The 21,902-nt window shown below is 62.2% G+C and overlaps 2 protein-coding genes across 13 annotated transcripts; one reads left to right on the forward strand and one right to left on the reverse strand.

Moving 5' to 3' along the window:
* Positions 1-944: 944 nt before the first annotated feature.
* On the forward strand, positions 945-17,375 carry EHBP1L1 (EH domain binding protein 1 like 1). Of its 12 annotated transcripts, none has more exons than XM_032357312.1 (20): positions 948-1,348; positions 3,991-4,048; positions 4,251-4,346; positions 4,610-4,663; positions 4,755-4,933; positions 5,024-5,166; positions 5,600-5,635; positions 5,722-5,790; positions 5,885-6,032; positions 6,201-8,187; positions 8,647-8,804; positions 8,893-8,941; positions 9,344-10,048; positions 14,714-14,783; positions 14,909-14,964; positions 15,066-15,189; positions 15,460-15,559; positions 16,423-16,496; positions 16,594-16,708; positions 16,851-17,375. In XM_032357312.1, the coding sequence occupies exons 1-20, from the start codon at positions 1,245-1,247 to the stop codon at positions 16,948-16,950; spliced, it is 4,425 nt and encodes a 1,474-aa protein (XP_032213203.1). In that variant the 5' UTR covers positions 948-1,244; the 3' UTR covers positions 16,951-17,375. The 12 variants fall into 12 exon arrangements, 11 of the variants coding, with proteins under 11 accessions (XP_032213206.1, XP_032213203.1, XP_032213207.1 ...); XM_032357316.1 differs by having other exon boundaries at positions 6,201-6,945; XM_032357317.1 differs by having other exon boundaries at positions 6,201-6,627.
* A 64-nt stretch (positions 17,376-17,439) lies between these two features.
* KCNK7 (potassium two pore domain channel subfamily K member 7) lies at positions 17,440-21,190 on the reverse strand. The gene is made up of 3 exons (XM_032357327.1): positions 20,314-21,190; positions 18,199-18,597; positions 17,440-17,943 (listed from the first exon to the last, which is right to left on the reverse strand). The coding sequence occupies exons 1-3, from the start codon at positions 20,843-20,845 to the stop codon at positions 17,738-17,740; spliced, it is 1,137 nt and encodes a 378-aa protein (XP_032213218.1). The 5' UTR covers positions 20,846-21,190; the 3' UTR covers positions 17,440-17,737.
* Between the last annotated feature and the right edge of the window lie 712 nt (positions 21,191-21,902).

Consider the following 21,902-nt stretch of genomic DNA (forward strand, 5'->3'; position numbering starts at 1 on the left):
TAACTCCAGCCCTGACACCGGGAGGTGCTCATTAGCATGCTGGGCCCGCAGGTAGGCGATAAGGGCTCTGATCTAGGTGTGAACAAGGCAGCTAATGCCTGGGGCAGGCTTCTTCGGAGAGGTAGAGTAAATGTGTGTGTGTGTGTGTGTAGCCCAAGCTCCTGCTTACACACACACACACACACACACACACTCTCTCTCTCTCTCTCTCTCTCTCTCCCTCCCTCCCTCCCTTCAGTCTGCAATAACGGATTCCGTTTAATGAGACCTCAGAAAATCAGCCAGTCTATGTAGGGAATGCTTCCCAAGATTTCCTACTCTCAGTGACTGTAAGAGTCAGAACTATAATTATCCCTATTTAACCGAGGTAGAAACTGAGGCTCAGAATGTTAGTACTTTGCCCAAAGTCACACACTTGTTGGAAATCAGCTGCTTGTGGGGTGTTGGGACTGTCTTCCGTGACTGGCAAATGCGTGCTACCCAAAGGTAGGGACACTCGAGTTGACCCCTGACTCTGCTCTAAGACCTGGATGACAGCAGGAGTCTGCCACCCCAGTGTTGACAGTTGGCTCTGGCCCAGATTCGCAGCGTGGCCCCGAGCATGTCTGTTCTTTCTGGGGCTCTGTTTCCCCAACCTGTGAAATGGGGCCATCGTCAATCAGTACGTACCTCCCAGGGCTGCGGGCAGGAAGGGTGGCGGCCCGGGCAGTGCTCCTGAGGGCGGCACCAAGTTGCTGGTAGCTCTCTCCCCGGCCCACGCGTCCACACCGCCTCCGCGCGCTATCAGCGGGCCGTGCTGTCCCGGCGGGCCCCTTGGTACGCCCCCCAGGCACACCCCCCCCTCCCCCGCTGCCGCCCCAACAGCGGCCGCCGCGCGAGGCCCCGGAAGCCAGGCCGCCCCGCCCCCCGCTCCCGCCCCGGCCCCCGCCCCCCGCCGGAGCCCCGCCCGCCTTCCGACGGGGGTGCGGCTCCAGGAAACGGCGCGCTCGCCGCTCAGCGCTCCCGCGACCCGACGCGCCCCGACGCGCCCCGACGACCCGGCCGGCTCAGCCCGACCACCCGGCGGGCCCCAGCGGCGGCAGCGGGGTGATCGGCTCCGGGTCCGAGCCTCGGACATCTCCCACGGACGGGGCGGGTGGCGCGGATAGCAGCCCGGGGGGCCATGGGGACCCAGGCCCGGCCAGCGGTCGTGGGCCAGCGGGAGCCCCGAGTCTGAGGAGCGGGCGCCGGGGGCGGCGGGGGCCATGACCTCGGTGTGGAAGCGCCTGCAGCGCGTGGGCAAGCGGGCCGCCAAGTTCCAGTTTGTGGCCTGTTACCACGAGCTGGTGGTGGAGTGCACCAAGAAATGGTGAGTGGCAGGGAGGCCTGGGGGCCTCTGCAGACAGGCTGGGACCCCACGGCGCCGCTGGAGCCCGAGAGAACCCTGTCCCCAGCCCGGTGGCCCCTTGCCCCCACCTTGGGCCCTGGTGTCCCAGACACAGACTCAAAAATGCCTCTGCAGCTTGTGGGACCCCTGGAGTTGGGGGTGTGGGTCGCTTTTGGGGAGTGGAGGTCAGAAATGGCAGGCCTGAGAATCTGTCTGTGCCCACACCTTCCCTAGTGGCGCTCAGCGCTGGGGGAAGGGAGGTCTCATGTTTTTGTGACCAGAGGGACGATTGGGGTAACATCAGAAAAGGGAGCAAATTCTGAGGTCTGCGGGTGGCCTGGTCGTGGCAGAAACCTCCACAGACCTCAGTGCAGAGCAAGGGTGTTGCCCCCTCCTCCTCTGCCCGCTTGTTGAGCCAGAGGAACCCACACGCACACTTGAGCCAGAGTGGGTGCTGGGAGGCTGGCTGTGTCTCCACGATGTCCTTAAAAGGGGAAACTGAGCACTGGGAGGGATGAGGAGGGAGGCCCCATCTACTTAAAGGAGCCTGAGGGCCTAGAGGGCTCGGAGTCTGGGAGGAGAGGGCTTGGAGGGCGCGGCTGCGGGGTGGGGAGGATAGGTGAGAGTGTACAGGACCTAACTGGACGCCTGAGGGCCCCAGGGGGCATCTCGTTCACGTGCTCCCACCCGCAGCTGCCGGGACCCCTGCGTCACACCCTAAATATACGTGTTCACTGGTGTTCGCTGGTGTCGGCTTCCCTTGGCTGGATTAGGGCACAGCTGTGGGGGCCTCACCCGCCAGGGCCAGGCCCGGCTAAATTTAGGCTCCCAAGAGGAAGAGCTGCTCCGGCAGGAAGGGATTATGGGGTCCAAAGGGAGGAGAGTGAGCAGGAGGCTGGGGTCCCTGGGGCAGCAGCCATATCCCTGGTTTTGACTGGGCCAGCCAGAGGGCCAGCTCACTGCCTTGGTGAGGCCCAGAAAAGACCAGGGCCTGGCTAAGGTAACACAGCACAGGGCTAGGACTTGAACCCCGGCCTCTGGCTTCTGCCTTCTGCCCCAGGATCCTGGGGGAGGCCAGGGGGAAAACGCTGGGCATGGTCCCAGAGCCCAGGCCTGGGGTGCGGGCAGTGGCAATGCATCTGAGTCATGGGAGTCCAGGATAGGAAGCTGCCCCTGCCCAGGTCTTGACTGCCCAGGAGGGTGTGCCCAGCCTGAGTCAGGCTGCCTGGCCAGGCCCCGCCCTCTCTAGGCACCCCCTGTCTGCTTCCCCTTTCTGGGAAGGCCCCATGGCTACCTTGCTCAGCCATCGCCTACAGTCAGTCTGGGGTTGGGAAGAGGAGCTTGGCTGCAGGCCAGAGGGCTCTGGGCTCTGCTTTGTGACCCTGCCTGGCTCCCAACCTCTCTGGGCCTTAGCATCCTCAGGGGCTAACCAGGAAGCCATTTGTCCAGCCTCAGCCCACAGAGGGGCGGTGAGGTGGGCAGACCTAAGCGTCCTGGCTTGGGCTGGGCACAGGCAAGAAGGCCTCTTGTCCTGTCCTCGGCCTCATGGTCCCCTCAACCACCCCCACCCTCCGGGGTTACAGCTGGACCCTCTAACCTGAGACAGCTTTCTCTCTCCCCGGCCCAGCCGTGTGTCAGGTCTGGGGGGCCGGGCTCGGCGCAAGCAACTCGTTGCTCTTGTGTTCTCTGTCTCTTCACATCTCTGCCTCTCCCCTGAGTCGGCTCTAGCCTGTGCGGTTCAGCCTGGCAGTCACCCTCTGGAAGTCTTCCTTGATGTCCCTTGTGGGAGTTCAGGGGCCCTGCAAAGCTAGAGTCCAGAGCTCGGGCTTTGAGAGTTGGGGAGCATGGCTGATTCTCAGGGCCCCCGGGCTGTGGGAGGGTATCTAATGGCAAGCTGACCCTCCTCCTCCCCGACCACCTCCCACCCTCTACCCCTCTCTCTGACCCCAAGCCTCCCCCCAAGCTCAGACCTTCTCGCTTGCCATTCCTTCTTCCTGGAGCCTTCCTTCTCCAGACCCGCGCACAGCCTGTCCCTCCCTCTGAGCCTCTGCTCAGACACCCCAACCTCAAGAGGATCCCAGTGGCTCTCTCCCGTCTCCCTGAAGTCCGCTTGTTAATTTATTTTCCTTCTTGACTGGCACTCTTCCCCAGCCTCTGTCGTCCCCAGCCCCGGAAGGGTCTTGCCTCCCTTTAGCTCTGCTCTGCCCTGCCCCTAAACTGGGCTAGGTTTACAGGGGGCACTCCCCACATATTTGTGAGTGAACAGGTTTGTTTAACTCTGAGTCTGTGCCTCTCCGTGTCTCTAAGTCTGTGTCTCTTGCAAGGTCCTTGTTGGGTTTATGTGGGTCTTTCCGTCTCTGTGTGTGCCTGTCTCTCCGAACGTCACTGTCTCTCTTGCTGTCTGTCTTCATGATCCCTGCAGACCCACCTGGGGCCTTTGCCCTTCTGCCCTGGGCCCCGCCCTGCCTGCGCAGCCTCACCCTCCTCCTGGTGGCTCCCGATAACCAGCTGCCTGGGCCATCTCCTGGGGGAGGGGGATGTGGGCAGAAGGAAGACCCCGGAGGAGATGGAGAGCCAGGCCGGGTGGGCCTAACTGAGTAGAACCTCCTTCTCCCCACCCCCAGGCAACCCGATAAGCTGGTGGTGGTGTGGACCCGGCGGAACCGACGAGTCTGCTCCAAGGTGGGGGAGGTCGCCCGCTGGGGGTGAGGCCAGCCGGGTGTGGGGATAGTGGGTGAGTGAGGCCTGATGGGGGAGTGGAGTCTGGTGTAGGTTTGGATCTGAAACCATATAAAGGAGAGAAAGATGAGGTTGAGTCTGGGGCTAAGGGCAGGGGGCGAGGGGAGAGCCGTGAGTCAGGCAGGCCTCAGACTGTGCCTTGCAGGCCCACAGCTGGCAGCCAGGCATCCAGAACCCGTACCGGGGCACTGTGGTGTGGATGGTGCCGGAGAATGTGGACATCTCTGTGACCCTCTACAGGGTGAGTCCCTAGCCCTTCTGCACAGGTGGGAATGGGGGGGGCGGGCAACACGGGGGATCCCCCAGTGGGTTATCTATCCAAATAGCAGAGCACAAAGGGGTGAGACTGAGAACCGAGATGGGGGTGGGGGTGGCCCAGGAGGTCTCCTCGGAGGAGGTAGCATGCACATGTAGGGCCCCGAGCAGTATGAGAGACAGCTGGCCCTTCTCCCCACGCTGCCTTCACCCCAGAGCCGCTGTACTCACCAGTGCCCCTTTCCCTAGGACCCTCACGTGGACCAGTACGAGGCCAAAGAGTGGACGTTTGTTATTGAGAATGTGAGTGGCCCAGCAGGCTGGGGCCCGGGCTCTTGGGGGCTGCGGGTTGGCACTGATGGCCCTTCCCCTGGCCCCTCTCCCTGGCCTGCAGGAGTCTAAGGGGCAGCGGAAGGTGCTGGCCACGGCCGACGTGGACCTGGCCCACCACGCAGGGCCCATGCTGGCCCCGGTCCCCCTGCGGCTGCGGCTAAAGCCCAAGTCGGTGAAGGTGGTACACGCCGAGCTGAGCCTCACCCTCTCCGGGGTTCTGCTGCGGGAGGGACGCGCCACGTGAGTGCCCACCCTCTTTCCTTGGCCTCGGTCTGCACCCCCGACCCCAGCTCTCACCCCCGACCTCTGACCCTCCCCACCCCCCACCAGGGACGATGACATGCAGAGTCTTGCCAGCCTCATGAGCGTGAAGCCAAGCGATGTGGGCAACCTGGACGACTTTGCTGAGAGCGATGAGGAGGAGGCTAATGGCCCAGGGGCCCCCGAAGCACGGGCTCATGCCCCGCAGCCAGGTGGGCTCATAGCCTGCCGTGGATGAGATCACCAGGACCGAGGGAGGGTGGGGGTGAGCCGGGCCGCGGGCCGCTGGCGCAGGCCCAGTCGGGGGGCTCGCTCCTGCCCAGGCAGTCCCAACCTGCCCAGCAGCTCTGACTGTCCAAACTTGGCTCCTAGTCCCGTGGCAGCCTAGCTCATTAGCTAAGTCCTCCAGGCCCTCTCCTCAGCCCCGATGGGGTGCCTGCCCAGGTTGGCACCCGTCCTGCGCTGGTCGGGCCGAAAGCGTGGCGGGGAGATGCCGGCCTGGTTCCCCAACCCTCGCCACCGACCCTCATGCTCAGCCACTAGCTTCCTCACCCTTCCCTTGGCTCGTTAAGGCTTTGTTTCTGTCTGTCCCTGCGGTTCTCTCTCTCTCTTTCTCTGCATCCGAGGGCCTGTCTCTTCTCGCAGGCCGGGGCGGTGCCCTGAGGCTGGGGCGTTTCCCAGGTAGGCCCAAGACTCTGGTTGGGGGGAAAGGGGTCCGACCTGAGGGGCCCTCCCCTGGGCTGACCTGCCCCCCATCCTCCCCCCAGACCCACCTCGGGAGCTGAAGACAGTTTGTGAGGAGGAAGAGGGGGGCCGGGCACAGGCCCCGCAGGCAGGTGAGGCCCAGGCTGGGGGGCTAGGGCTGGGGAGGGAATGGACCTCTAGTCTCAGGGCCCAGGCCTCAGCGCCCCTCCCTTCCTTCCTCCCCAGCTGCCCGCCCTTCTAGCACGGAGGATACCAGCCCAGCCCCTGTGAGTGCCCCTGCGCCCCCAGCCAGGGCCTCCCGGGGCCAGGGGTCAGAACCAGCTGCTGTGGCAGGGGGCCAGGAGGGGCCCCCGGGAACCCCACCAGAGAGGAGGTGAGATTTGGGATGGGCCCTACCTCCATCCCCTGCCCCACTGTTAGAAAGTTCCATTCCCCCTTCCTACCTGCCTTTCCGGGGCCTCAGCAATCAGAAATGTGGGGATGGGGCTGTCAGTGGGGAGCTATGTGGGTTCCCCAATGCTTTCTCCTGCTCTCCCCTCAGGTCCTCAAGACAGCCAGGCCAGGATGCGGCCCCCACCCCAGCCCCTCGGCTCCGGAAAGGCTCTGATGCCCCTTGGCCCCCAGGCACCCAAGGGGAAGATGAGGCTCCCAAAGCCTTAGGCGCTCCCCTAGCAGGAGTGGGTTCCTCTGGGGAGACCCAGGCCCAGGGAAGCCCTCAGGAAGGGACAGAGGCTCAGGGACCCGGGCTGGGCCCGGGCATCGAGGGTGGAGGCTCCAGAGTCTCTTTGGTAGGGCAGAAACCCGAGGTGGAGGAGGAGAGTGCTGGGGACAGGCCAGGGGCTAGCGGGGTGGACGCCGGGCACGAGTCAGGAGGCAGAGAGGTGAACACTAAGAGGTCAGTCATCAGCGCGGGGAAGGCTGAAGAGAGTTTAGGACCAAGTCAAGTGGATGCTGAGCAGAGATCAAAGGTGAGACACGAGGACACCAAGGGGTCCGAAGCTACAGGGGTGATGTCTGAGGCCACATTCAAGGAGACTCCCGAGGCTCCTCCGAGGGGCTGCCAGGGAAGGGCAGGGGTCAGGAGCAGGAATGAGGCTCCCACAATCCTGAGCGCGTCCCCAGCGGAGCCTGCGGGGCACACCCTGCCTCTTGGTGACCTCAAGGGGGCCGGGGCTGCCGCAGGCCAGGAGAGAGAGGGTGCAGAGGTGAAAGGTAGAGCCCCTGGTGTTGGGGGGACAGGCCTGGAGCAGGGTCCCTCTGTTGGAGCAGCAAGCATCAGGTCCCCGGTGAGCAGGCACCAGAGGGCCCCACCAGCAGCTGACCAAGGAGTAATGTCTAGGGATCTGGGGTTTGGGGAGGCAGAGGCTGGGGATTTGAGCATCCTGGGAACAGAGACTAGGGTGGCAGAGTCACAGGTACTGGGGACCCAGGAGGCAGAAATGAGGGGATCAGGATTCCCAGAGATAGAGACTGGGACAGCAGAAGCTGAGGTATTGGGGGCCCAGGAGACGAAGACCGTGGGATCAGGGGTCCTGGACTCAGAGGCTGCCGGAATGGCAGAGTCTGAGGAACTGGGAACCCAGAAAACGGAGGCTGAGCATTCAGGATTTCTGGGGACAAAGATTAGGATGGCAGAGACTGAGATATTGGGGGCCCAGGAGCTAGCTAGTGGTTCAGGGATACTGAGGAGAGAGGCTGAGACAGCAGAATCTGAAATACGGGGGGCCCAGGAGACAGAGGTGGGAGGTTCCGGGATGCCAGAGATAGAGGCTGGGAGGGCAGAGGTGGAGATATTGGGGACCCAAGAGACAAAAGTGGGAGTTTCAGGGATAAAATCTGAGATAGCAGGGACCCAGGGAATAGAGGTGGGTGGTTCAGGGATGCCAGTATTTGAGACTGAGACGGCCCAGGAGCTAGAAGCTGGGGGTTCAGGGGTCCCCAGGACAGAGAATGAGGTGACAGGAGCCCAGGAGACGGAGGTGGCAGATTCAAGGGTTTTAGGGACAGAGGCTGGAATGGCAGAAGCTGAGGAACTGGGGACTCATCAGCCAGAGTTTACAGTGTTAGAGGCTGAGAAGGCGAAGGCTGAGACTTTGGGGGTCCAGGAAGCAGAGACTGGGCTTGGGGGGACCCTCAAATACGAGGCTTTACAGGATCCCATCCCTAAGTATGGAGTTTTAGGGCCTCAGGGAGCAGAGGCAGAGGTGGAGAGTACAGTTTTAAGGGTCCAGGAGGTGGAAGTTGGGGCTCAGGGGGTTTCAGAGACCAAGTCTGGGGCTTGGGGAGCCCCGGAAGTACAGGTGGAGGGTTTTGGGCCACCAGAGAACAAATCCGGTGTTTTGGAGGCCCAGGATGCAGAAGCTGGGGTCTCGGGGATGGAGAAGGGGAAAGAAGCTAAGGCAGACCTCCCAGAGGCCAGCCTGACTGAGGTGCAGGTGGCCAGCGGGGCAGGGGCCGGGGTGCCCAAGCCCTCAGGGGCCTCTTCCCCAGAGGAGCCTGAAGAGGACAGGAGGCTGCCGGGCAGCCAGGTAGGGATGGGGGCCGCCGAGGGCCCAGTCTGCTGCTTCCCACTAACCTGGGGCTGAGCTAACGGCGGCTCTGCATGGACCCACCTGGTGGACTGGGGAGTGGTGGGACAGGGGCTCAGCTTCAAGGAGCCCCCCTCACCCTCTCCTCTCTCAGGATGCCCTGGCTCCCCCTTCTTGTCTTCCCTGGGCTGCATGGAGCCGGACACCCCCTAAGCTGATTTTCTGGGCTGACCTTGAGGTGTGGCTGCTGGTGACCTCTGATCTTGCCTGGGGGCCACTGACCTTTTAGGTGACCTTGGTAGATAACCGCAGAGCTGGAAACCCTTTGCCTGGTCCCAGGGCTCTGACCAGTGGTCTCTGGTGATCCCTGCAAACCCAGAGCTGGGGCTGTTTTCTGCCCGAGGAGCAGAGGGCACGGTCCTATGTTCACAGGCCCTGAGCCCATCCTTGTGTTCCTAGGCACCGCCTGCCCCAGTCAGCTCCAGTCAGTCCCTGCTGGAGTGGTGCCAGGAAGTCACCGCTGGCTACCGTGGCGTCCGAGTCACCAACTTCACTACATCGTGGCGCAATGGCTTGGCCTTCTGTGCCATCCTGCACCGATTCTACCCAGACAAGATGTGAGCCGCCGGAGGGGGTGGGAAAGAATGGGGGAGCCTCCCGGGAGGGCTGTGGGAGCCCCGCCTCTGACCAGTGTTGTCTCTGCAGTGACTATGCCTCCCTGGATCCGCTCAACATCAAACAGAACAACAAGCAGGTGAGATGCAGAGGGAGCCACGCCTGGAGGGAAGGTTCTAGAGCCAGGCCTAGGACTAAGATTTCAGGCGGGTCCCTAACTCTTCAGGAGAGGAATCTGGGGGCTGCAGGGCCCCAGCCGTGGACTTTGAAGTTTTGCCACTTTTTAACTCTCTTGAGCTTTAAATCGTTTGGTTTCCTTAGTTTAGTTTAGTTTTGTTTTACAGCATATTTCCACCGGAGGGTTTTTCCCAAACCACCCTTCGGTGTGCGGTTGCTGGGTGACGGCGGGGGCGGGCCCTGCAGCTAGATCTCCCCCAATGGAAGGGCGAAGGCGTTGCTAGGCAACTCCTGGCTTGCCAGTCGCCGGGTAACGCCCGCCGCCGCCGCCGCCGCTGCTGATCCCCAGCTCCCCCATTCCTAGGCCTTCGATGGCTTCGCGGCCCTGGGCGTGTCGCGGCTGCTGGAGCCGGCGGACATGGTGCTGCTGTCCGTGCCCGACAAGCTCATCGTCATGACGTACCTGTGCCAGATCCGCGCCTTCTGCACCGGGCAGGAGTTGCAGCTGGTGCAGCTGGAGGGCGGCGGCGGCGCCGGCACGTATTGTGTGGCCAGCGCCCGGCCGAGCCCGCCCGACGGCCTGCACGCCGGGGGCCTGGCGCAGCGGCTGCGCGAGCACCGGGCGGAGGCGCCGGAGGAGCCCAAGGGGCCCAAGGAGCCCGAGAAGCCCGAGAAACGCGCGGAGGACCGGGCGGCTCCTGAGGCGGCCTCCAAGGACCACGGTGCCGAGGCGGCCCAGGAGGCGCGCAGGGCGGAGGCCCCTGCCGACGGTCCCGGAGCCCGGGCGTCCGTGCCCCCGGCTGAAGGGCTGGTGAACGGGGCCGGGGCGCCGGGCGCGGGCGGCGGCGTGAGGCTGCGGCGGCCGTCGGTCAACGGGGAGGCCGGGCCGGTGCCGCCGCCCCGCGCGCACGGCTCCTTCTCCCACGTGCGCGACGCCGACCTGCTGAAGAAGAGGCGCTCGCGGCTGCGGAACAGCAACTCCTTCTCGGTGGACGACGGGGACTCGGGAGCGGCGGGAGCCGCCGGAGCCGCCGGAGCCGCTAGTAGGACTTCCGGAGCGGTGGCCGCAGTGAGTGTCCCCTGTGGCGCGGGGATCGGGAGAGCGGGCCAGCGAAGCACCGGCCCGGAGAGGCCCCCAAGAGCAGGGCTGGCCCAGGGCGGCGGGATTCAGCTGGACCCGACGAGGCATTTTCTGAGTGGAGGGACTGAGGTGCGGCGGCGGAGTCCCCCGACGAGGTAGTGAGCTCCTGCGCTGGGGACACATGCAAGTCGAGGCCCCTCAGGCTTGCAGCGGCGGGGGCAGAGGCTCCACCTTTGTTTCCAGTCTTGGGATATAGGCTAATGCCTGACCCCCAGGTGGTAGAATCGTGAGCTGGAGTAGGAAGTTCCTAGAAGACTCCATGTTTTCAGCACTCAGCGCACTGCTGTTTATGAACTGTAAAGTGGGTTAGGCGTTTCTTTCCCTGCAGGGAAAAGGTCACCCTGCAGGTGACCCAGGGGCCACCGTTGTCCTGTAAGCTGGGACAGAGCTTCTGTGCTCACAGGGACCATCCAGGGCCTCCCAGCCCGGAGGATCTCTGACTCCACTCCAGATCCTGGAGACCCATTCTTCTCTCATAACGGGAGGTTGGAGATGGTAGACCCAGCCAGGTGCTGATGTCCCCCACCCCTGCCCCTGCAGGTCTCAGGTTAGGGGCTCTCGGGATGTCCCATGGTCACTGCACTGAAAGGGGGACGGTCCCAGAGAAGGCAGGGATTTGCTCAAGAAAACTGAAACCATTTCGGCTGAAATGGCTTTCCAGCTGGGCTTCCTTCCACCCAGTGCACCCGTCCTGCCTGTGACAGCAGGGGCAGCTCTGTGAGGCCACGCCTTCAACTGCCCGGGGATGACCCCTGAGTTCTAAAGAAAGGAGGGCACAAACTGGGAAAGTCTTTCTGGAAGAAGCAGCCATGTGATCGAGGCTGATAAATCAGGTGGGCAAGCTTTCCCAGATGAAAGCTGAGAGGGGGTGGTTCTGACGTGGGGGGACCTGCTGCAATTACTGCTGGCAGGAAAGCTCGCGTCTCACTTAGGGATCAGCCTGCCTATCATCCCACAGAGCTAAGGCCCGCAGGTGGTGATGAGGCTGTCTTGCAGTGACAGAGCAGTGACAGAGGCAGGCTTTGGGAATGAGAGACAGGAGGGGCCCAGAGGCACCCACAGGGGATGTGGTAGGCAGGGGTCAGACACAGCCACCCATGGGCCAATCTGTTGGCCTCTGGCAACGCCTCCTTGATGTGTGTCAGTGGCTCTTTGAATCTCAAAGGGGAGGGTCCATCTTATACCTTTCTCTGCCCAAGTCCCAGCGTCTGGTCCTTCCAAGCCAGGCCCCTCTCCAGACCTTGTCCCATAGGCCTGGAGGGGACACCTCGTTTTGTTTTTTTTTTTTTTGTTTTGTTTTGTTTCTTTTTTCTCCTAAAGATTTATTTATTTATTTATTTGTTTATTTGAGAGAGAGAGTGAGAGAAGCAGGAGGAAGAACAGAGGAAGAGAGAGAATCTCGAGCAGAGTCTGTGCTGAGTGCCAAGCCTGATACAGGGCTCGATCCCATGATCCGGAGGTCATGATCTGAGCAGAGACCAAGAGTCAGACCGTCCATGACCCAGGCGCCCTGGGACTCCTCGTTCTTGGCCATTCCCATTCCCCATGCCCCATACATGCAGTGGGAGAAGGTCAGGCCTGTTCCTGCCCTTGGGAGCTCCCAGAGTCCTGGCTGGGATGACGTCAGGCACCTTGAAGCTGGGGTGGGGTAGAAGCAACACCATAGGGAAGGCAGGACGCCTCTGCCCAGAAAGGCTTCCTGGAGGAGGGGCCATACATGAGAGTATAGAAAGCGGAATTGGGGTCAGACATGAGGAAGCATTGGCATTCCCATCAGGGCTGGGGTGAGTAAGCTGAGTTGTTGCTGAGGTTGGGGTTTTTCCTTCACCCTCCTGCCTCTGCCTGCTCTGCCTGGTGAAGAGCCCACTTCCCTGTCCCTCGCCTGTTCCCATGACTCCTTATTGGCTCTTAACTGACTCCACACAATACCCCTTCCAGGGAGGAATGATCACCCCATTTTGCAGGTGGGAACATTGAGGCTCAGAGAGATGAAGGAAGAAGCAGAGAAAGTTGAGGTTCACCTGTGAACCCAGAACTCTTTTTTTTTTTTAAATTTTATTTATTTATCAGAGAGAGGGGGGGAGAGAGCGAGCACAGGCAGACAGAATGGCAGGCAGAGGCAGAGGGAGAAGCAGGCTCCCTGCTCAGCAAGGAGCCCGATGTGGGACTCGATCCCAGGACGCTGGGATCATGACCTGAGCCGAAGGCAGCTGCTTAACCAACTGAGCCACCCAGGCGTTCCAACCCAGAACTCTTAAATGGCACTTTCTATAAGGCCCCGCAGTATTGACTGGCTGTGTGACCCCCGGCAAGCCATTTAACCTCTCTGTGCTCTCTCCCTGAGGATGAGAAGCATGCAAGGGCATGAAAGTTCCTCCCAGAGTGGCCTTACGACACCCCTTCAGGGTGCTGTCAAAAAAAAAGGGGAACTGTTGGGGTGGCTGGGTGGCCCCGTGGGTTAAGCCTCTGCCTTCAGCTCAGGTCATGATCCCAGGGTCCTGGGATGGAGCCCCACATCTGGTGCCCTGCTCAGCGGGAAGCCTGCTTCCCCCTCTCTCTCTGCCTACTTGTCTCTGTCTGTTAAATAAATAGAATCTTTAAGAAAAGGGGGGGGGACTGTGTTCTCCCCCAGATGCCTTTCTAGAGCTTTGCGACCCCCAGATTACACAGGGCTGGGCTTCCTCCTACACAAAAAAGACACAAACAGAAACCCAGTGGATCTCACTGGCCCAGAGGCAAAGAGCAAATTGGTGGCTAAGCTTGGGAACAAATCACGGGATTGGACAGCCCTGGGTGCTAAGCCAGGCTCCGTATGAGCCTCATCTCTGACCTCCAGTTTCCTCATCTGTAAACTGGGGATGTTAATCACCCGACACCCCGGGTCATTGGGGGAACTGAAGGAGTCCGTATATGCGCTGCGCCAGAAGCATCGATGTTTAGTCAATAGCCCTTCATCAGTGGTCCCCACGTGCACCCCCTGGCCACCCCTCCCACCCCCGTCTGCAGGGGCTACCTCTGGGCAGGGAGACACGGGTAGCCAGCAGCCATGACGGCGTGGGCGCTGTGCCGGGGACAGCCTGGGAGGCCACGCGGGAGCACTGGGGATCAGTGAGGGAGTCAGTGAGTCCAGCCTGGGGATCAGTGAGGCTTCGGGATGTGTGAAGGTGAGGGAGGGGGAGGGGAGCCGTGTGAGAACCCGAAGGTGCCTCAAGGGGGCAGAGCTGAGCTGGGTCGTGAAGCTTGCTGATGTGAGGCTGCCCCAGAGAGAGGCCATTCTGGGCCGAGGAAGCTATTTGGGGAAGCGAAAGTCCATGCGCAGGGTTAGGGGGTAGTAGTAGAGGCCGGAGCTGCCACCAGGCCTTGGCCACAAGGCTGAGGGCTGAGGCGGGGGTCGGGGGAGACTGACACCAGCGTGGGACTGCTTTAGGAAGACCCCTCAGTTGTGGCTTGAGGGTGCAGTCGGCAGGCAGGGCTTGGGGAATGGCTGCCGCTGACCCAGGCTACAAAGGGCGGCCCCTGAGCAGGGTGTGTCCAGGGGTGCCTCTCCGAGAAGTGCAGGGTGGGCTGGAAAGCCAGGTGGTTCAAGCCCTTCTTCCCACCCTGTGACCCAGAAGGGGGGCTGGAGCAGGAGCCATCAGAGGGGACCTGATGCCCCCCACCCCCCCAGCTGCCTCTCCCAGTGGTTAGCCAGGAGTGGGGCCTATTAAGGGCCAGCCCTGGGGTGCCTGGGTGGCCCAGTGGGTTAAAGCTTCAGCCTTTGGCTTAGGTCATGATCCCAGGGTCCTAGGATCGAGCCCCGCATGGGGCTCTCTGCTCGGCGGGGAGCCTGCTTCCCCCCCACCCCCTGCTTGCCTCTCTGCCTACTTGTGGTCTCTGTCAAAACAAACAAACAAATAAATAAATAAATCTTAAAAAATAAATAAATAAAAGGGGCCAGCCCTGTCTTTCCAGGCTGAAATTGGTAGGTCCAGCCAACCTGGCCTTTTCTGAGGGTCCTGTGGAGAGCCCAACAGGCGTTAGATTTGATAAAGTGGGAGGGTGCCCCCTTTTGGCCAGGATATGGAGGTGCTGGTTCAGGATGGCCTTGGTCCTGCAATGAGTTGTATCAGGTCAGCTCAGTAGCGTGTGTCACTGTGTGGGCCCATGGCCATGATCGAGACGCAAGTGCTAGGTGATGCGAGTGGGAAGTGGCCTGATGGAGCTCCATGGAGGAGGGGACGAGAGAGGGAAGGAGAGGCCCCTGTCCGGTCCTTCTCAGTCTTTCATCCCTGGCTTTCACAAAATCCCCCTGAAGCCAGGGTTTATCAGCCCAGCCCCAGGAACAAAGACTGTGCAGCTCCAAGAGTGGGAGTAGAGCGGCCCAGGACCACAGGGCCAGGGAGGGTGAAGGCCATGGCCTTTGCTTGAAGAGGCAGTTTCCCTAGAGGGGCTGGGGTGGAGCTCTGTGCACTCGGAACTGGAGAAGCAGCGGGGTGGGCACGGCCTGAGCTGAGGCCCTCCTGTCCTACCTGTGCAAGAGGCTGTGGCTGGCCCCAGGGTGGGTGGTACTGTTGGGAAAGCCCTACAAGGCCTCACTGGCCTCTTTCTCCACAGGAAGGCCTGAGCCCTGACCCCAGCTCAGCCCCTGGCCCACCCACAACCACAGCCCCACAGCAGCCCCCTGGTGAGTAGTTCTGCGGAAGGAGCAACCCAGCTCAGTTCAGGCTGTTCACAGATCCATCCTGAGCTGGGGATCCCCTGGGGGGCTGGTGTCAGTTGGAGGTGTCTTAGCTTGGTCTCTGTCTGCAGGTGGGAGTGCCCCCTCGGAGGAGCCACCCCCAAGTCCAGCGGAGGAGGCTGGGCTGGTAAGATGGGCTGGGGTGGGCGGAGCTGGAGCTGGTGGAGGGCACTCTCTAGGCAGAGCCGGGGCTGAGCCCACTCTGGCCTTTGCCCCCCTTTTTTGCAGCAAAGGTTCCAGGACACAAGTCAGTATGTGTGCGCAGAGCTGCAGGCCCTGGAGCAGGAGCAGAGACAGATAGACGGGCGGGCAGCCGAGGTGGAGACCCAGCTGAGGAGCCTTATGGAGTCAGGTGGGGTAGCCTCCGAGTCCCCTCGCCAACACATGCTACCAGGTCTGCCTAGCCCTGCGGCCCTTCCCGATCTGGGGAGGAGTTGGGAGGAGGCAAGGCTGGGGTCACTGTCCCATTTACAGCTGGACAAGGGAAGCAGCTTGCTGGAGGCACACGGCTCTGGTTTCTGGGACGCCTGCAGGGAAGCAAGCACCGTTCCCACACCCCAGCCACCCACTCCTGCCATCTGGGTTGGGGGCAGGCCTTGTGACTGTCCTGGCCTGGTTCTAGGTGCCGACAAGCTGCAGGAGGAGTTGCTGATCCAGGAATGGTTCACGTTGGTCAACAAGAAGAACGCTCTCATCCGAAGGCAGGACCAGCTCCAGCTGCTGTGAGTGCAGGCAGGCCCCGCCCAGCGCGGGCAGGCCCCACCCTTCACGGGCTGGTCCCGCCCAGCTCGGGCAGACCCCACCCTTCACGGGCTGGTCCCGCCCAGCGCAGACAGGCCCCGCCCAGTGCAGGCGCCAACCCCAGCCAACCCAGGGCCCGCGGAACAGAGGGAATCTTGGCGGCTTTGGTCCGTTATTCACCGCTTTCTTCTTTCTGCAAAGATCTTTTTGAAAAATTGTTCAGTCATCTTATTTCCTCCCCCGGAAAAGTCCTGTATAAGTCGTACACCTTGTAAATTGGTACTGTTTTTATGAATCAGAAAACCAAGGCCCAGGGAAAAACGTGATACCTAACAGGCAGGTCAGGGCTGAGTGCCTCAGTTTGAGTCTGTTCCTTTACAGTAAGGAAAACCGAGGCCCAGGGGGAGCTGAGTTGGCTCCCGAAGTGGGGTCAAACGCGACTCTTGGCCATGTTTGTTTTTCTAGTCTTGCATGATGAAGGCAGTTTTGCCTCCTTTGCATTTTGGATCATTTTTCAGAATAACTTTGGTATAATACTTAGGGCTTATGAATAATGATCATCCAAATAATCCTGCAAGGTTGTTTCTTTAAAAGAAAGACAGACAGACAGACAGACAGGAAGGAGTGGTGGGGATGGGAGAAAACCATATAAACATCCAGAACTCGGGGAACAGTTGGAAGATGATTTGGTGCAGGGAGAGGGATACAGAGCTGCCCTCAGGCCGGCCCAACCCCCAACGGGTAATGAGGTGGCATGGGGGGGCAGGGAGCGGTCACAGCGGTGGGACCCCTCCCCCTCCCTTTCCCCTGTCCGCGACCCACCTCCCCCCCCCCCCCCAAACAGCATCGAGGAGCAGGACCTGGAGCGCAGGTTTGAGCTGCTGAGCCGGGAGCTACGGGCCATGCTAGCTATCGAAGGTGGGCGATGGGGCCTGGGAGATGGGGCGGGAGGGGCTGAGAGCCAGGACAGAGCAGGGGCCGGCGCCTCCTGACCCTCAGCCTCCTCCGCCCTCAGACTGGCTGAAAACGGCCGCGCAGCAGCACCGAGAGCAGCTTCTGCTGGAGGAGCTGGTGTCCCTGGTGAACCAGCGCGACGAGCTGGTCCGGGATCTGGACCACAGGGAGCGGATGTGAGTGGGGCAGGCTCCGCGTGGGGGTCTGGGGGGCGAGGGGTGGGAGGTGCTCGCTGCGGCCCGCGGGACTGGGGGTGGGGGTGCGGTGCGCAGAGCAGGAGCAGGGCCCCGACTCTGACTTGAAGCCGCGCCCTGGCAGCGCCCTGGAGGAGGACGAGCGCCTGGAACGCGGCCTGGAGCAGCGGCGCCGCAAGCTGAGCCGGCAGCTGAGCCGGCGCGAGCGCTGTTCGCTGAGCTGAGCCCGGCCCGCCCGCACCGCAGGTTTTCCCGCCGCCGCCGCCGCCGCCGCCGCCGCCGCCGCGTGGGTCGCCACCCTGGGCTGGCGCTCCGGAGCACCGGGGCCGCACGGCCGCAGCGCGCCGCTCGTGGGGGCCGCCGCCGCCCCTGAGCTGGGAGGAGGAGGGGGGCCCCTGGGGCCGGACCGCCGGGAGCGGCTGGACGGCCGTGCCGTCCGGGCCGTATTTATTGGTCCTTGTGAGTGCGTGAGCGTGTGTTCGCGGGCCGGAGGTCGGGGGGCGTCCCAGGAGCGCCCCGCAGAGCCGCCCCTCCCCGACGGCGGGGCCCGGGCCGGCCGCCGCAGGAGCAGGGATGGCCGCTGGGCCGGGGCGCCCCCGCCCTCCCCTCTTTCCTGATCGTCGTGAGCAATAAAGTTGGACAAGCCTTTCTCAGGACTGGGGCTTTCAATAGACGGAAGGGGGTGGGGCTGAGGCCGATAAGGTCGTCTGGGATCCCGAGTGGGGCCCGTGCGGGCTTGGAGGTTCCAAGAGGCAGCCGAGGGCCTGCTGGGGCTTCACCCTGAAAGGATGGTGCGGTTTCAGGATGATGGGGTTTGGGTCGTGGGTTGTCGATCGCTTTAGGAGGCCCATTGAAAGAAGAGACGAAAACAGTCAGGGTTATTGGCCCCGCTTTTTAAAATACACTATTGCCTGAGGGCCTTACAGTCATCCGCCTCCCCTCCCCTCTCTGGAGGCTTCCTCTGGAGGCTTGTCCACCTGGAAGGAGCCCAACTCCATCACCTGACCCCGGTCAGCAAGTCGGGGCCTGTTCTGGGGCTGCAGCCGAGGGCGCCAGGGTGCTCAGAGCCAGGTCATCCTGGCCCAGGATGCCACCTTGGTCTTCAGCGGTCATCGGGCCACTGGACCCAAAGAACTTGACCAGGGCACGGGCCTGTGGCAGCTCTGAGAAGGTCTCCACAACGAGCAGCATGGCCAGGAGCCCGAGGAGCAAGTAACCTGGGGAGGAGAGGTGGGCTAGGGCAGCTCCCTGCTCCCCTGCCAGGCAGGTGACCCGCCACGCCTGGCACCTGGTACCGCTCACAGTCTTCTGAACGCAGCCATCAGGGTTCTTCCAACCACAACCCGCACCCCGCACCCTAGGTAAGGCCTTCACCTGTGCCGCTTAGCCTCCCCAGCCCTTTATGGGAGTCCTGGTCCTAGCTCCTCGCCCCTCATCTCCTTTCCCTCCCACTCCGTGGCAGCTGGACTCACCAAGAAGGGCCAGCTGGCCAAGGTGGTAGAGCACAGGGTGTAGGCCACGGCCATGGCCCGGCAGCAGGTCCCCCAGGCCGATGGTGCTGAGTGAGCCGAAGCAGAAGTAGACGGCTTCCACCAGGCTGCAGTCACCCTGCAGACCCCACAGCACCAGGGCCGGAAGCAGCACGAAGATGGCGGCCACCAGCAGGCCCCATCCAGCCGCCTGCAGCAACGCTGCCCTGGCCGGGGCCAGCTGCCACCGGCTGGCTCCCCAGGCCCCCAGGCGACAGAGCAGGGGCATCAGGCAGCGGCGCAGGGTGGCCAGGAGCACGAGGGAGGCTGGCAGCCCAAGGGCTGCATAGACCATGCAGAAAGCCTTTCCGTCAGCCGACAGTGGGGCCAGGTAGCCGTAGCCTGGAAAGGAGCAAGGCTGTGGGCAATGAACCTGCGAGAGGGATGCTGGTGTCCCCCAACCAGGCGTCCGGCAGAAGGCTGCCCTCTGGTGGCCGAGATGATGGGAACTGTTCTGGCCCGGGCTCTAGCTGGCTTTGCTCCTCATTGGCTGGGGGTCTTAGGCAAGTCTCTTAACCTCCCTGGCCCCTCTTCTCAGTTGGTTATGTGTCCGACTCTTGATTTTGGCTAGGTCATAATCTCAGGGTCATGAAATCAACCCCCCGTGGGGCTCTGCACTGAGCCTGGAGCCTGCTTAAGACTCTCTCCCTCTTGGGGCGCCTGGGTGGCTCAGTGGGTTAAAGCCTCTGCCTTCGGCTCGGGTCATGATCCCAGGGTGCTGGGATCGAGCCCTGCATCCGCATCAGGCTCTCTGCTCGGCGGGGAGCCTGCTTCCCTTCCTCTCTCTCTCTGCTTGCCTCTCTGCCTACTTGTGATCTCTGTCAAATAAATAAATAAAATCTTAAAAAAAAAAAAAAGATTCTCTCCCTCTCCCTCTGGGCACCGTCCCGCCCCCCACCCCCCACTCTCTAATAAATAAATAGATACATAAATAAACAAACCTCTCTGGCCATTCTTTTCTGGAAAATGTAGGAATTAGAAGAGGCAGTCACCTTAGGCCTCTTGTAGCTGGGACAGTTCTGAGAACTGCTGTCCTGTCCCAGGGGAGGCTGAGTGTTCTCAGATTCCTCAGCTCTGCCCTTGACCGACACAATACTTGCAAATCCACTAGAAAGAATGGTACCTGCTGTTTCACCCCCTGAAGGAGTACTGAGACATCCCGTGTGCTAGGCCTTGCTCTAGCATCTGAGTCTGTCCGGGCCCCGCTTTGTGGTGCCGGGAGACAGGCAGGTGCTGCAAAAAGAGGCAGCGTGCCCGAGAGGGCATTCCAGCCTGGAAAAGTATGTGCAGATTTAGGGCGAGGTGGGAGAGCAGGCAGCGCTGGGAGAACAGGACCGGCTAGTCCTGCCAAGGTGGTAAACTCGAGTGCCTGGAGGAGCCAGAGGGGAGACAAGAGGGAGTGGTGGGGACTGTGCTGGCCTGGGGAGGACACGCTCTGCCCCAAAGGGCAGGCCTCTTCCAGACAAAATGGAACCCCTCACAGGGATTCTGGCCCAGTGCAAAGAGGTTTCCTGATTGGTCACAAGAACCAGGCAATATAGACCTTCATTCAAAAGACATTTAAACACTTTCCAGGATGAAGAACCTGCAGGGCTGGGGGGGGGGGTTGTCCCATTCCTTTATTTCTCTGGGCCTTTGCACATGCTGTTCCCTCTGCCAGGAATTTCTTCCTCCCTCATCTCCGTGCCCTCTTGCCATGGCTAACATCTCATCAGGACTTCCTCCCCTGGACACTCGCTCCTCAGTCGGTGGCCTAATCTGTATCCGGGGTTCACTCCATTTTCCTCCACCCAAGAATTCACCCCACAATACCTGTCCCCTCCCTTTGTCTCAGGCCCTGGGGTCTGGTTTTAGGGGGTGTCAGGGGGTGTGGCTGAGGACACACCCCACCTGGCAGCTGAAGTGGAGGCACCAGTTGGGGTGTTGGTGTGGGAAGCGCAGCTGTGACATCACGCCTTGTCAGGCCTGGGCTCTGGCTGACCTTTGGGGGCTGGGAGAAGGGCTACACCCCCAGGGTCCCCAGGAGTCCCCTCCTGCCCGGCCGCCTGGCACCCTTACCCGTGGTGGTGAGGATGCTGGCAGTGAAGAGCAGGGCCGAGGGCAGGTCCCAGTTCCCGGCCTCTGAGCCATTGCTCAGGCTGGAGACCCCGTGGACCTGGGCTGCCAGAGCGGTGCCCAGCAGCTCCTCCAGGGCCCCCGGGGGCAGGCAGGCCCCATACTCCGCCTGGAAAGTGGCCAGCTCGGCTCTGAGCTTGGCCTGGAGCTGGAGCGCTGGAGGCCCTTCCAGGGCCTGAAACACCACAGCCCCAATCCCCAGGGCCAGCAGGTGGGCCACCACCAGTAGTGGGAATCGGGCCCAGGGCCTCAGAGCCCCCATGGTGAGCCGCCCGGGGTTGGAGGTGCTGTGGCAGCCGGGGCTGTGCCAACCGCAGGCACCTGGGAGGGGCTGGGCAGGGTGGAGCCGGGAGGAGGCGCCGGGGCGTGGGTGGCTGGAGACGGAGGGACGCTGGGGACTGGGAAGCCAGGGAGATGTGAACAAGCTTGGAGGCGATCGAGGTCCATTGTCCCTGTTCCTGGGCCCAGACATCATTTGCCCAATTCCCCGCAGCTGGGGAGATGCGGGTGTGGAGCCGCAGGGGGAGGCCTGGAGAGCGAGCGGCTGGCTCAGGCCCCATGGTGGAGGCCCCTTCGAGCTCGCTTAGCCACACACACTCTGTTCACCCACTCGGCAAGCGCTTCGGTCCGGAGGACACCAGAGAAGAGGATGGACCCAGGTCCCTTCCCTTCTGGTGTCGCCACCGGAAACCCGTTAGCAAGGAAATGTGCTAACTTCACGTGGTCACATGTGTCCTGAAGGTTTTTTGTGTGTGTGGGGGGGTGCCCTGGGGAAGGCTCCTGGAGAAGTGGAGTGACGTTGCCTCTGAGGAACAGGAGAGGCCAGCCAGGCAAGGTGGGAGAGAGCTGGGGGGGGGGGGCGGGGACTGGCTGGGGGGGGATGAGGGTGAAGACACAAGGCCTGGAGGACAGCAGCAGCCCGGGGAGACCGACGGGGGTTACGGCAGGTGTCCTCTGCGGAGGAGGGGAGAGGAGGAGCAGGATTTGGGATGGGTCAGGTAGGGGAGGGCGGTGAGTGGAGCCGAGGATGCCCAGTGGCCTCTGGACAGATGTTCACCCACGTCCATTCTGAGTCCTCCCTGAGAACCCCCCATGCTCCGAGGTCCTGTTCCACAGAACAAGGGACCTGGCGGGCCTGGCTGCTGGGAAGTGGCGAGGGGGAGCCTAAGCTACCGCTCCCCAGAACCGCAGAGGGGGCCTGCCCCGGGGCTTGGCATGGGGGTGGCCGCCCACAGAGCCCTGGAGCAGTAAGAGTGTGGGGGGCCCTCTGCCAGGGCGGGTTCCTCCTCCGGGCGCCAGACCATGGTATAGACAAACCCAGGACAAACCCCGAGGATGCTGCCCGGAGGGCTCCAGGCACCAGCCCCAACCCCCAGCTCGGCAAGCTGCCGAGGATGAGCAGGAAAGGCCTGCAGAAAGTGGGGTCCGAGGACGGTCTGGATCGCCTGACTGAGGCCCGTGGACTGGACCCCAGCCAAGGCCCAGGCTGACTGCCCATTGCGCTGGGGGCATGGTCACCAGGTTTGAGCGAC

Source organism: Mustela erminea, chromosome 9, assembly GCF_009829155.1.
Source record: "Mustela erminea isolate mMusErm1 chromosome 9, mMusErm1.Pri, whole genome shotgun sequence".
Taxonomy (NCBI): domain Eukaryota; kingdom Metazoa; phylum Chordata; class Mammalia; order Carnivora; family Mustelidae; genus Mustela; species Mustela erminea.

Coding starts and splice junctions, on each gene's coding strand:
- KCNK7 (XM_032357327.1), bottom strand. CDS start 20,845: ATGATGTCTGGGCCCAGGAACAGGGACAATGGACCTCGATCGCCTCCA. Junction 18,598..20,313: donor CAGCATCCTCACCACCACGG/GTAAGGGTGCCA, acceptor GCTCCTTTCCAG/GCTACGGCTACCTGGCCCCA. Junction 17,944..18,198: donor TGGCCAGCTGGCCCTTCTTG/GTGAGTCCAGCT, acceptor TCTCCTCCCCAG/GTTACTTGCTCCTCGGGCTC.
- EHBP1L1 (XM_032357312.1), top strand. CDS start 1,245: ATGACCTCGGTGTGGAAGCGCCTGCAGCGCGTGGGCAAGCGGGCCGCC. Junction 4,664..4,754: donor GGACGTTTGTTATTGAGAAT/GTGAGTGGCCCA, acceptor CCTGGCCTGCAG/GAGTCTAAGGGGCAGCGGAA. Junction 8,188..8,646: donor GGAGGCTGCCGGGCAGCCAG/GTAGGGATGGGG, acceptor TTGTGTTCCTAG/GCACCGCCTGCCCCAGTCAG.